A 14,252-nucleotide genomic window follows, 5' to 3' on the forward strand; every position below is an offset into this window, starting at 1 on the left:
ATCTGCTTCTTTTGAACCTCATTTAAAGATTTCCTCTTTAGGTTGGTGAGTTGGTGTGCAGTGATGTTCTTCCCCTTCTTGGTCAGGTGGACCCCATCGCTTCCCAGTAGACCACCTTCTGCGAACAGCATCCCATGGTCAAGGAAGCCAAGGCCCCCTCCCATTGACAACATCCGTGCAGCCATTCATTCATCTCCAAGATGCACCTGTCCCTGCCTGGGCCCTTACTCTCAACTGGGAGGATGGACGAGAACACAACCTGTGCCTTTCACCCTTGTTCCCAGAGCCCTGTAGCCACTTCTGATCCACTCGGGGTCATACCTGGCAGTCTCAGTAGTTCCCACGTGGATGGGACTAGCATGATGTATGGTCAGAAGGATGGATGAGTTTCAGTAACCTCTCTGTGACATCTCTGACATGGCCCCCAGGCAGATAACACACGTGCTGGGACACTGTGTCTGGTTGGCAGATGAATGTCTCCATCCCCCTCAGAAGAGAGTCCCTGACCAACTGCACCCTACATCTCATCCTTTTGGGTTTAGTGGCCAAGGGCCTCCCAGCCTTGGGGGCGGGTGGCTTCTTTTCAGCCACTGGGGCCTGTTCCTTTCTCCCTTGCCAGCACAGCTTACCAGTTCTTCACCTTGATGGACAGGGGGCCTGGGTAGTGGGTGGAGCGCTGTCCACTGCCCGAAGTGGCCAGCAGCCAGTCTCCATCCCATACACCAGCCAATTCTTCCTCCTCCTCCTCCGTCACTGTTGTCATCTGTAGTCAGCTATCATGTTCCATCCCAGATGTTTCCACGCACATCCTGTTACTGTAGTCCTCGTGCTCCTGGATGTTACAAAGATGAGCCACCTCTTCCTGCAGCTGGCTTACCTGCTTCCTGAGGGATGGCACCGACAGACCCCTCCCACACCTGATGGTTCCCTCTGCCTGGCTTTCGTCAGTGGGGATGTGCAGGCCGCACGCCCAGCAAGTCAAAACCAGGGCCTAGGTGGAAGCCTCTAGGATCAAGATGTCTGGTGCGGGATCCCACAGGCAGAGGAAGAGCTAGCAGTGGTGTTGGTGACATGCCATTTTCCTCCCATAGTGAGTGCTTCTGTGTAGAATATCAGCTGGCGAACTCCATTAGTCTCCTATCTGCCTTTGTCTCACCAGCCATGTGGAAGGAAGGAAAGACCTGGTTGCTTTTGAGTCTTGTTTGTTACAAATTAAACTCAGGATGTGTCTATTTAAGGTTACAAACCTTTCACACAATCCTGCATCCATTAATGGATGCATTGATATGGGAGACACTGAAAAGAAACCAACATGGAACCCCATAAACCCCTTTTTTAGAGTCACTCTTCAGAAATGAACTGCCATTTAATATTAAGCTTGAAATATTGAATATGAAGATTTGATATCTGTTGCCTGTTTCCTGGCCTGCAGCATCAGTAATGTCCTTAGAGCTCTTGAATGCATTTAATTTCCTCCTAATGCTTGCCTGTTTTGAAGAAGCATTATTCTTCCCAAAATGCTTTGCTCCAGTCAGACAGGAGCAGCACGCAGAGCATTCCATAGTACGGTAGATCTGCTGAACTCAGGGAAAATGGTCAAACAAAAGAGTTTGTGACTCAGAGGAAAGTGGAGACATGAAGGCAATTGTTTTAGGAAAATAGTGAAGATTTAGAGAGGGAGAAGTCTAGTGTTCAGAAATGGCAGCATTGTCAGCCACAAGCATTCAGCAATCATGAATCAGGCTGCAACAAATCAGGAGATTTTGAAGAGTATCTGCTAGGTCTTTATTTGTTTTCTGATGTTTCAGCCTTTTTGTTAACATATTGCAGTTTTTCCTGCAACCAGGAGGACCAGAAACTTTTAAAAATGAAACGGCTACGCGTTCATATAAAAGCTATGAATTGTCAACTAAATATAGCAAGAGACTAATGATAAAATGTTGAAAGTTGGCAAAACTGAAAAGAGCAGTCATTGGAAGCCATTTGCAGTGCATCACTAGTATTCTTGTTCCTGCAAAACCCAGCAACTGTTACATGCTCTGGAGCTCTATCTACTAGCAACTTATTTCCATGTGTGTGTGTGTGTGTGTGTGTGTGTGTGTGTGTGTATATATATACACACACACACACACATGGAAATAAGTTGCCACAGTACATCCATATATATATGGATGTACTGCACCTCTGTAATAAGTAGCAGCATGATGGGGAGGAGGGTAACTATAAGATCTGGCTCACAAAATACTTGCAAGTGGGTAAGTTAAACTTCCTTGTTCTGTTTCACATGTTTTTGGTGGGTATTTGTAGGGTGACCAGACAGCAAATGTGAAAAATTGGGATGCAGTGTGTGTGTGTGTGTGGGGGGGGAATAGGAGCCTATATAAGAAAAAGACCCAAAAATCGGGACTTTCCCTATAAAATCGGAACATCTGATCACCCTAGGTGTTTGAGTGTAGACACGCCTGGGGAAAAAAATAGTTACAAACGCCGCTTGATGATTGGAGGTTCTAAGTCCAGGTGTGAGCTCTGTTTGTGTCTCACTCTCATAAGTGGCCTTCATCCCCTTGTCACACCCAGTTATGATCTTTACCATTCCACAGAATTTAATTTTGGGGAGGGTAGGAGAAATAGGACTTTTTAAAAGGAAAAGAATGTGATTTTTAAAGGCCATGTGGTGACTGCTGCTTTTTCACCTGAATCTTAGCTGCTTGAGAAGGGAATCATTCATGTAAACATAGAGAAAATAAAATGCAATAGTCTAATGTGACACACCGAGTAGGGAGGGGAAGTTCTTTTGCCCCTGTATAATGTTTTTGAAATGATGCCTCTTTGACCTTCCATTCTGGCTCAAAGGTCACTGCAATATATGGCTTTCATAAGAGAGGCAGTGAAATAGGGGAAACTCATCAAGTTACCTTCCTCCCCCTAAATGAAAAGACCTAATTGTTTATAAATCACTTCAAGCCTAATCTGGAGAGGTATTGAACATTCACAATTCCCTTTGATTTACAGGTTTTTAATTAGTGTTTCCTGACATTATTATTTAGTTCCTTGCATTTAACATTATAAATTGGGCACAAACAAAATATCAGTCCCTCCTTGATTTTGTAGCTTATGTCATCCTCCAAAAGAAATGGCCACAGTGTCTAGTTACTCATGTCCATGCTGAATTAAATGCTGTCTACAGGAATCAAAAGTGGCTCAAAACTACTTGAGGCATATGCCACCTAGTGGCAAAGTGTAGTATGCTTCTTCCAACAATACAGTAGCAAAACCAACGTTCGTTTAACTCTATTTTGGAACATTCTAAGACAGTGGTTCTCAACCTTTGCAGGTTACTGTACCCCTTTCAGGAGTCTGATTTGTCTTGCGTACCCCCAAGTTTCACCTCACTTAATCTTCTTGCTTACAAAATCAGACATAAAGATACACGCGTGTCACAGCGCACTGTTACTGAAAAAGGCTTATTTTCTCATTTTTTACCATATAATTATAAAATAAATTGATTGGAATATAAATATTGCTCTATATACTATACACTGAAATGTAAGTACAATATAAACAAGTCAATTGTACAAAATTTTAGTTTGTACTGACGTCGCTAGTGCTTTTTAGGTAGCCTGTTGTAAAACCAGGCAAATACCTAGATGAGTTGGTGCACCCACTCATGTAGGAGTATGTGTGTACTCCTGGTTGAGAACCGTTGTTCTAAGCCAAACCACACTTTGTTCAATGGAAGGCCCACACTTATCTGAGGGGCAGAATTTGGCCCTAACAACATTAAATAATTGGTTTAAGTCTTTTTCACTGTTAATAAGATAATATTTTTATATGAAAAATTTATTAGATGAGAAAATAACCTTCTTTACTCTATGCTCCTAAAGTCCATGGAAGGTGCAGTTAAGTCATGGCTACTTAGTTAAATACATGTTTAGAATACTGAGCATGTGCCCATTCTCCTTAAGATCTGTCTGGAAGTTACAAGCTGTGGTTGACTTGTAGAAACACTAACTTTTTCATCCACATAACATTTTTTTTCTCTTCCAGATGAACTTGGTTTACACAACCTCTGCCTTCTCCAAATTTTATAAACAGTCCATTGTTTCTGATGTCAGGTAAAACTCAATGCAGTGTGTGTGCATGTCTTTGTCAGATGTGATGATGATGCTTGAACATCGTAATCCTGTGGAGTGTAGCTCACCATACAAACTTAATTTTGTGTGAAACTCTCACTTGGAGTTATTTTGGCTCTGCCTGGTCCATGCACACAGTTGCACTGATAAAACTAAATCTGTTTAAATTCAGATCCTTAGTTAAACCAGTGCCGCTTCGTGTGTGGTTACACTTAAATTGATTTAAACCTGGCTAGGGGTTAGCTAATGCATTACAACCAGTCTTAAGCACATAAAGGTGTCTAAACAGGTTTAATTACACCAGTGCAAATTTCTGTGTAGACAAAGATTGAGGGTTTGGAACTTGTGGGCAGGCTTGGGGGGAGGTGAAACAATCATGAACTAAAATCTTGGTTGCCACTTAAAACTAAAGAGGTGAATTTACCCTACTGATTTAGTTAACTGATGCAAAAGGGTGTGTATACACTGTTTTTAAATCCATTTGAACTAAGCTTACTTTAGTTTAGTTTGACTGTTAGAAATTGGTTTAAGCTAACTTGAAATAAGCGTCTGTTAAACTGAACTGGTGTCTACCTGGGGATTTGCACCAGCTGAACGAAATAAACTAATAGTTTGTCTATTGGTGTAGTTTAAAGCAGAACAACCCTTTAGCTCTGGTCTGTGCTACAGAGTTAAACCGACGCAAGGCAGCTTACGTTAAGCTAAAACTGTAAGTGTCTACACTAAAACGTCATGCCCCGCTACGTCAACTTAACTCCAGCTCTGCGAGAGGTGTAGTGCTTGGGTTGACCTGGTTAGGTCAATGCAGTGCCAGTGTAGACATTGAGTTGCTTACATCAACTTGATGCCTTTCAGAAGCCTTCCCACAATACCCCATGCTGACAATTACATTGGTAAAGCGCTCCTGCTGACACCAGGAGCATAGTATGGACATGCAAAAGCCATTTAATGACTGTGGTGGTTGTACGTCGATGTAACTTAGGTCGACATAATTTTGTAGTGTAGACATACCCTTCGTGTGGCTGCAGTTACATAAAGACATTTTATATTGGTGTAGCTATTCCTGTACTGGAAGGAGAATGAGACCTTGCCTACATGGAAAAGAGTCTGCCAGTATAGCTGTACAAGCAAACTCTCTAGTGCAGGTTCAGCTTATTCCAGCAAAAGAGTTGTTTTACCAACATAGAATTATACCAGTTCCCAGAAAAAAACATTCTATGCTAACAAAATGACTCTCTTTGCCAGAATATCTCCATCTACACTAGGGCTTTTGCTGGAATAGCTTTAGCTGTTTGGGGTATGATAAGAGTGCATTCATTTTTATTTATTTATTTTTAACTGACACAGCTGTGTCAGCAAAACTTTTTAATATATAGACCAGGTTTAACTATACAGGTAAGGTACCTTTCTACCAGTATAACTCTGTCCATACTTGGGCTTGTATCAGTTTAACTAAATTGGTGGTAAAACCACACTACAGCCACATAGTTATACTGATATAACTTTAAAATGTAGACAAGGCTTTAGCTAGGGGAGCAGGCAGAAGATAGAGGTTCAGTGCTCTTATGAAACCTAAAGATAGGATTAAATAGTAGTAGAAACTGTATTAGGATACTGCAAAGTGGTTGTTGGGGAGGTAGTCTTTCCTTCATTCCTACTTCATTCCTTAGGGAACCAAGCCAACTCCAAATCAAGTGGAAAGATTTCTATTTGCCTCAATAGAAAGTGGGGGCCCTCTGAGAGTTACTTTAATTTTTTATAATCTTAAATCGTGTCTTCTGAAGCGAGAGCGAGAAGGCTCAGTGTGTCAAAACAATGTACCCAGATGTAAAATGGGAATCATACTCTTCTAAATCACTATCCAGAAGCCCATATAAATGTCCAATCAGAGGAACATTGCAATATGACAGACTCTCTATATGTACATTTAATTTCAGTAACAACAACAATGGAGGCCTTCTTATTCATTTCTGGATCGTATTTGTGGTACCACAGGCTAAAGGCCAAGTGTTCTGTGAGGACTGTGTGGCTGCCATTTTAAAAGACTCTATTCAGACAAGTATCATCAACCGGACCTCAGTGGGGAGCCTTCAAGGGCTTGCAGTTGACATGGACTCCATTGTGTTGAGTGGTCAGTATTTGTACATGTCTGCATCCTTAATGAATTACTTTATGTATTAGAAGTCTGTTTTCCTAGAATAGCAACTTTTATAAAACTACCAGGTCTCCTATCCCCAGCCCCACTATTAATTTACGATAAAAGCCAAAAGCTACATCGAGTTCCCATTTCAGGTGGAAGTTGAACTGAGGCACTGAATCCAAAGGCTCCTCAAGTTTGGGAAGGTTTGAATTCAGTTTTATGTTGTTGGCACCATAACAGTGGACTTCCTGATTTTGTGTGACACAAATCCCAGTCCTCACACTAACATTAGTTCAATCTGTTTGCCTTTAATCTAAGTGTTGTATTTTTTTTTTTAAAGAACAAAGGCAAAGGACCATGCTTTTGTAGATGAGGACCTTTCTCATCTATGTTTGCCTAAAAAGGGAACTGTGCACGGCTCCTGCACTGATTGTGGGAGGTGGTGAGAGACTTCTAACCTAGAGGAGTCTTATCCTCACCATGCACTCCTCCCTGGTTGCTCTGTGGCTTACTGAAAAAAATCGTACATGACTGATAACCAGGAAGGTTCTATCCTGTATTAAGGGCCTAATCTTGAGGGTGCTGCACACACTCAATTCCTACTGCCTTCAGTGGCAGTTGAGTGTTCAGCAGCTCATGCAGTTAGGGGCCTTAAGATTTTGGTGAGGACGAGGACACAAGTGATGCATCATTCAGTGCATTTGCTGAGCACGATACCTCAAATTAGATTACAACATGTACTAGTTGAGCAGTGTGGCCCCTAAGATCTAATACAAAACTCTGTGTTCTGCTTCCATAGTGGCCAGATAGCACACTCTGCAGGTATGTAGCCTGAGAAGCAGCTAGGGTTTCTGATGATCAGCAATTGGGCAGGTTATAGAATGGATGGGATTTTCTCAGTGTTGAATCTCCCTTGAAAGTGTGAGAGAATTACTAAGCTTCTATGAATTTATTCCACAGAATTCTCACTCCTGAATAGTCTGAGCAGAGGGAAAAAAAGCAGTCAGACACTCTCAGCAGCGTATTATGAAACTGATAGCTGAAATATGTAAAGTGTATTCATTACAAAGTTTATATGGATTTGGCTAGATTTAAATGCTGGATTTTTGAATTCTATCTAAAATATGAGCAAGTTCACTTTAGTTTCTTTTCCAGTGCAGCTGGGCTACGATCAGATTATTCATCAACAACTGGAACAGGTAATTCTGGTTTTTTGTTTTGTTTTGTTTCAATATTCACTGTTTTTCACTTGTAACGAGATGTGCATTTGCTCAGTTTTGTTCTACAAGGGTAAAATTCAGCTATGGCATGTATGTGTGGAGCTGCCATTGCAGTCAATGGGGAGTCCTGCTTGTGCCCAAGCTCAGAATCTGTCTCTGAAAATATTGTTTGGTAGTATTTTGATAGCCATCACAAACCAGTATCGATATATGCTTTGTAACTATGTGTGTGACACTCCAGAGGCTTAGGTTTTTGGGGTGTATTATCTTCCTCCACTTTGTTCCCTCGGAAATTACATAATGAGTTTAGTGTCTGAATGAATCCCATAACTTAAAGCAAAAGTTGCTCAAAACTGCTTTGTTTTTCTTGATCTTATGGGTTGATACCAGGCAGATCCCCACTTGGTTTCAGACTCTTGCCATAAATCAAAGTTGCTTGAAACTCGGATCTTATTTGCTAAAATGTTCCTGTACTTGATTCTAGGGTATAGCAGCAGTTGGCACGGGGTCTACAGTGGTTCTTTCTACAGGCTTTTAAAAGTATTTAAAGGAGCCATTTATGGGACTGAAATAGCGTAAGATGTGTGTTCCAACTCCATGGTAGTGGCAATAACATGAAGATCAGATCTTGCATTAATGAATGAAAAAGATGACATCACGTTCTAATCTTCTTTTGTTCACATGATACACTCACTGTGTATGTGAGAGCAGTTGGTAATTGGTATTTAAAAGAAGCTTGATACTGGAATACCATGGGGTGAACATTGAGATTAATTTGCCAGAGTGGTCTAGGAAAACTTGCACTGGTGCTATCTTGTTTCATGCCTGACTTCAGTTAGTTATCAAAATGATTTACTTTCACAATTACTAAAATAACCCACAAAATTACTGTAGTCAAATTAAATTAATAAAAATTAGTTGTCAGCAAAGCTGATCTTGCACTGGGGGGAGGGGGTGGAATGAACACCTGTTATAAATCAAAAACTGATTTTTGGTGACTAATAACTGCACTAATTCTGGGATGGGGTGAAGTTCAACTATGTGAGAGAGAAATTGAGTTTATGTTGAAGGTATGTGACACTTATTTATGCCATTCAATCACTGATGTGAATAAATATTTCAAGAATATTCACATACATTTGAAAGCCTCAGAAATATCTGTTTTTTCCTGCATTGACTCACCACTAATTAGTCTCTTAGCTCTAATAACTTACACTTCTGCAAAGAAGACTTGTTGGCAACTTTGTTAGGAGCTTGCTGCTACTCATCATGTTAAGAGAAATATTTAATTTGCTTGATCAATTGCAACATAGTAATACAGCTGCTTTTGGGTTCACCCACAGATGCATTTACAAATATTCCAGTAATATTTTCATTGGTGTTTCAAGGGGGTAACTATCTGAGCTGAGGAAAATTTACCCTTTTAATTTGTAAAGATTGAGGTAATTACCTTGTGTGGGTCCAATTCTCTTGCATTCACATCTTCCCCCTCTTTCCTTCCAAAGAATTGTGCTAAGAGTGTCAGGTATGAATAAATTGAAAATCCCAAAGCTTTTTGAATTGAAACCAAGGACTTGACAGTAACATAAATTGGCTCATATTAACTTAATTTAAGGTTTGCAAACTTCAGTGGTACTTTCCAATGAGCTTTGTTCAAATTTCGATTTTTGTCATAAACTGAAACCAGACCCGTTGTATGTGGTTTGGGGCTTTCCTGGGAATGTTGCACTAAACCCTAATAATTTGCACTGTAGACTTGCCAGCAGAATTGTTAGCTTGTTTCTTTTAACACGTAGAAGAGCAATAACTAACCAGATGGACACTTCAGTTCAGAAACCTTATTGACAGCAATACAACAGTGCGCTTTGGATGCTCTGAAGCTTAGAAATCAATGGTGCATAGTGGAGACCAGAAATCACCTGGATTTCTGCCATGTGGCTGGGCAAACTTTTCACAATGAACAATTAGAATTTACCTTTTCTTTCTGTTGACCCGTGAACCCTTGTATATGTCAAATATATTGTGCAAATAGCAGCTTTTCAAAATGACAGTACTTCCAGTGCAAATGCTCCTTCAAATATTTATTCATATTGGCATGCACCATGCTTTTTATTCTCTCTCAATTTTCTTGTTACTATAACTGTCTTTAATCATAGACTTGTGAATAAATGAGGCGGTAAAAGCCCATGGGATATATTGGCATATTCTGTTCACAAGAACCTTTATGAATACAGTTGTTACATTTGCCCATCTTGTTTCACTCTCCTTGATCAGGTGCAGTGTCAATATTAACGTTGAAAATGTGGTATTTCTACAGGAACAAATTGCATATATGATCTATATGCAGATCGTCTGTATCAGCACTTTCCGCTGGACATCACTGCTACCTCGGGGAGGATGATTTGTTATTTCAAACTGAATGCATTAGTGGGCCATCTAATTCGTCTCTCAATAGCATCTATTCACATTGAAGCAGATAACTGCATCACTGACTCACTGACCATTTATGACTCCTTGATGCCAATCAAAAGTAAGATACTCTACCGGTATGTATATATTTAAATGAGAATTCTTTGGTTCTGCAAACTTTTCATGAGGTGTTTTTGTGATTTTTACTTTTTAGTTTAAGTCCTCACTAAATTTTGTTTTTTGTACAAATGATAATCATGAACTTAATTATCTTACATGAAGAAATGAGTGGTCTTGCTAATTAAAGGCATTTGGAAAATGATAAATATTAAACTTAGACGCAAAAGTGTGAAAATATGCAGCTTGTTATTGGGCAGAATTTCCCATTTCCTTTCAGGAATTTCAAAATGTATCCTTTGAACAAATTAGGAGATGTCAAGAAACTCTTTTCATGTGTGAAAACTAATAACCTTGCACTGCTCTAACAACCGCTAGCCTGGTTCTGCTGACACTACTCCAGCTCCATTGCATGGTGCTTTTCTCAGCTGTCCCATGGCTTTCAAGTGCAAGTAATATTTGTATTTTAAAGATTGTACAGTTTATAACTTATTTAAAAGTTTGAGTAATGTGAATTTTTAAAGCTGGAGAGAGTTGGTGAATGAAGGATCTGGGTTCTTTTTTGGATGGACAGACAGATATTTTTGTTGTGTTTGTATTGTACCTAGCACAATGGTTCTTGTGCCCTGATTGGGTCCACTGGATACTATTGGAATAATAATAATAATTAATATAGAGTACAGGAATTATATGGGCAGTGACAGCTTCTCCCACTCTGCTCAAGTGATTCAACTCTGACCTGGAGGGAACACCATGTACAGATGGAAAGCTTAGTTTTGTAGCCCTTTAAATCCCTTTTCCTGCCAAGCAAGAGGGTGAACAAGGGAGGTGGGTTTTGTATTCTGGACACTCCTCCACTGGAAACTTTACTGAGCTCACTGGCTCAGTTCATACGGGCTACCAGACCACTATTAGTGGCAACATCCTTGTTAGTCTTATCTGTAAGTGAACTCTGAAAGGCCAATACAACTTCCCCGAGCCAGCCAGACTGTGAATGACTTCAGAATGTTAATGTTTTGGTTTTCAGAAAGGTGATGAGACCATTTGTTTTTCTTACTTGTTTGGTTTTGTCATCTGTACTCTTTCCCCCCCCCCCCCACTAACCAGTGTCAAAGTTCAGGGCAAGGGTGTCAAGCTGCCTGGAGTCAGGAGTGGCGAAAGCTTCCTAAAAGTGTGTGTGGGGAGGCGGGGGGAAGAGGGTGGGACATACCGGAGCCCCCCAGCATTCACCCCTACAGCTGGTACCCTGTCTGGAGTGGCTCATGACTGAGAGTGCCTACTTCAGGGCATACTGTCAGAAAACAGGGCAGACCCTCCAAACTTGATGTGTTCTGTAATTAGATTTCACCAAGCCATTAACAAATGTGAACATCTGGATCACTATAGCAGTCTTACCATGGAGTCACAGACAGTCCCCTTAGACTTCTCCAGTCTACCTTGCCACTTAGACAAACTGGATTTAGTGATAAATGACCACTTAAACAAAAAATCACACCACATTCAGGTTGCTTCCAGTCTCAAGAGATCAATCACTTACCCCAGATCAGTTGGTACTCTAGATGATTCTACACCTAAGACAATAACTGTAGCCAGTCCTGTAATAAATTATCTAAAGGTTTATTAACTACAACAAAGGACTGACTTATTTACAGGTTAAAGCAGGGATTGGCAACCTTTGGCATGCAGCCCGCCAGGGTAAGTCCCCTGGCGGGCCGGGCCGATTTGTTTACCTGCCGCGCCCGCAGGTTTGGCCGATCGCACTTCCCACTGGCCACGGTTCACCACTCCTGACCAATGGGGGCTTCAGAAAGCGGCACGGGCCAACGGATGTGCTGGCCGCCGCTTTCCGCAGTCCCCATTGCCCAGGAGTGGTGAACCGTGGCCAGTGGGAAGTGCGATCGGCCAAACCTGCAGATACGGCAGGTAAACAAATCGGCCCGGCCCACCAGGGGACTTACCCTGGCAAGCCACATGCCAAAGGTTGCTGATCCCTGGGTTAAAGTGTGTGTGTGTGTGTGTGTGTGTGTGTATGTGCGTGAGTGCGCAGCAGCAGCCCCTGGGGATCTTTGAGTTCAGTTTAGAATCTCTGACCCTTCAGCCAACAACCAAAAAGATGCAGTTTCCTCTTGTCAGAGAGATTTTTTTTATTCTCTTCCTCCAGAGTTTATGATGATGGGCAGGGCCGGCTCCAGACCCCAGTGCGCCAAGCGCGCGCTTGGGGCGGCATTTTGCCGGGAGGGCAGCAGGCGGCTCCCGTGGACCTCCCGCAGGCATGACTGTGGAGGGTCTGGACTGCGCAGGCACGTCTGCAAGAGGTCCCCCGGAGCCGCGGGACCGGCAACCGCCAAAGCACGCCCCGTGGCGCGCCGCCCTGCTTGGGACAGCGGAATTCCTAGAGCCGCCCCTGATGATGGGTTGAGTTCACGTGCATGTCTCCTCTTTCTGGGTTGCGGGGGGTAGGGGGCAATCAACAGAATAGACAGACAGATGGAATTTGAATAGACAGATTTGTCCACTGATGTTCCGCAATGGTTTGTCTAGTGTCTATGGGCCTTCTTTAGTTGGGCAGGAGATAACAGCTCCTGTGGCAAACTAGTATTTCACACTTTTTGGTAATGCTTCTCTCCTGATTGGGGGGGTTTACAGTTTCAGAGCAAACACTTAAATATTACCTTATAATATCTATATTATAAGTGAGATTGATACATGCAGCAACATACGAGCATTTCATAGAGTCTAAACACTAAATACATTCTTTAGAGACTAATATCTATTTTGAGCAAAACTCACATGCAGGTGACCTGGCCTGGTCTCCAGCTACGAGGTTGTCATTTCTGAGCTAATGCCTGTAGCCTGGGCAAGAGTTGGCATTTGGCCTGCCAGCATCACAAATGGTACCTGTAAGGGCGCTCATGGGCCTGCAAGGGCGCCCACTCTAGGCTTCAGGTCAGTGAGGTTTAACTTAATTCAGCAAATTTTATCTTTGTTTCATAAGGCTAGTCCAGGATACTGGCTTCTTTCATACCCAGTTCTTAAAATATTATTATCTTGGCAAACATTTCAATAGTGTCACTATGAATAAAAAAAAATCTTATTTCTGTGGCAGAATATCTAACCTACCTGGATAGATCAGAACTTAATTTGAGCCTTTCTGCTCTTTGTGTCTTTAAAAATCCAGAGGGAATCAAAAATGTCAACAATGCCTGAGGGAGGAAAAGGAAGAGACTTTAGGATTAGGTGACATGTCCCCACCCTCTCAGTCAGGCAGGGGGTGAGGAAGAAGTGGGAGGAACTGTTCTGGAGAATGTCTGGTGATGGCATAAATGACTGAGACGTTTGGTGGCAAAGTGGTCAAGCCGCTGAAGAAACCATTGAACAGGAGAGGTGGGGAGCTGAGTCAAACGATGATGATGAGAGGAAGGATAGCTGGGATGTTTAAGGAATAAGAAAAGAAAAAAGCATTTAGGAAACTTTCCCACCACCACCACCTTTGTTTATGGCTGCAGCTGAGATGAGTCCTGTTAAGTCTCTGAATGACTCATTCAGCTTTGAGTTCCACAGAACAGCAGACTTGGGCAATTATATTTATTGTGGAAGCAAGTTCTGAGGGCTGGAAATGAGTAAGACTAGCATATGGAAGGGCATGTGCGTCACTAGGAGTTGTAGGAACCAAATGTGTGTGTTGCTCTTTGAAATGCCACTAGATCTGACAGGGCTGGATTTCTCTCTCTGAGAAGTGTCCTTTTATAACTAAAAAGAATAATATGGTGCAGCTGATCAGATGTACTTGTGTATTGTGTGGTTTATTTTCAGTATTAAAATGGAAAAACTCAAAACAGCTCCCCTCCATCACCCAAAAGCAATAGTAGCAATCCATAAGCTTAGCTTCACTATTTGCTGGCCTGAAAATAGAATGGAAGCACATGTCCTTCTAGAAGGGAAGGCCAGTGATTTTAAAGTAGAGTTTGGACGGAAGATGGCTTACAAACTCGGTTGTCCCATGGAAACTTTGCACATTTAATAACAAGATTAATGTGCTTTTAATACAATACCATTCATGTGTGTGCTGTCACCTTTTTTCCCCTTAGAATTTGTGAACCAACCATCTCATTAATATCATTTGTTTCCACAAATAACTTGATGCTGGTAATGTTTAAGTCAACACAAATACAGCAACCGAAGGAAGTTCATGGGTACTTCGAGGTCATTAAACAAGAAAGTAAGTTATTATTT

The 14,252-nt window shown here is 41.7% G+C and overlaps 1 protein-coding gene across 4 annotated transcripts in view; it reads left to right on the forward strand.

Annotated features, from left to right (window-relative positions):
* Positions 1–14,252, forward strand: part of TMPRSS7 (transmembrane serine protease 7) — a 66,208-nt gene that overhangs the window by 21,360 nt on the left and 30,596 nt on the right. For all 4 annotated transcript variants that reach the window (XM_045011040.1, XM_045011019.1, XM_045011026.1 and 1 more), the window contains exons 4-8: positions 4,048–4,115; positions 6,071–6,264; positions 7,434–7,472; positions 9,811–10,039; positions 14,108–14,238. In XM_045011040.1, the coding sequence (XP_044866975.1) occupies positions 4,048–4,115; positions 6,071–6,264; positions 7,434–7,472; positions 9,811–10,039; positions 14,108–14,238 (661 nt within the window). The remainder of the gene's footprint in view (positions 1–4,047; positions 4,116–6,070; positions 6,265–7,433; positions 7,473–9,810; positions 10,040–14,107; positions 14,239–14,252) is intronic.

This window comes from Mauremys mutica, chromosome 1 (genome assembly GCF_020497125.1).
Source record: "Mauremys mutica isolate MM-2020 ecotype Southern chromosome 1, ASM2049712v1, whole genome shotgun sequence".
In the NCBI taxonomy this organism is placed as follows: Eukaryota; Metazoa; Chordata; order Testudines; family Geoemydidae; genus Mauremys; species Mauremys mutica.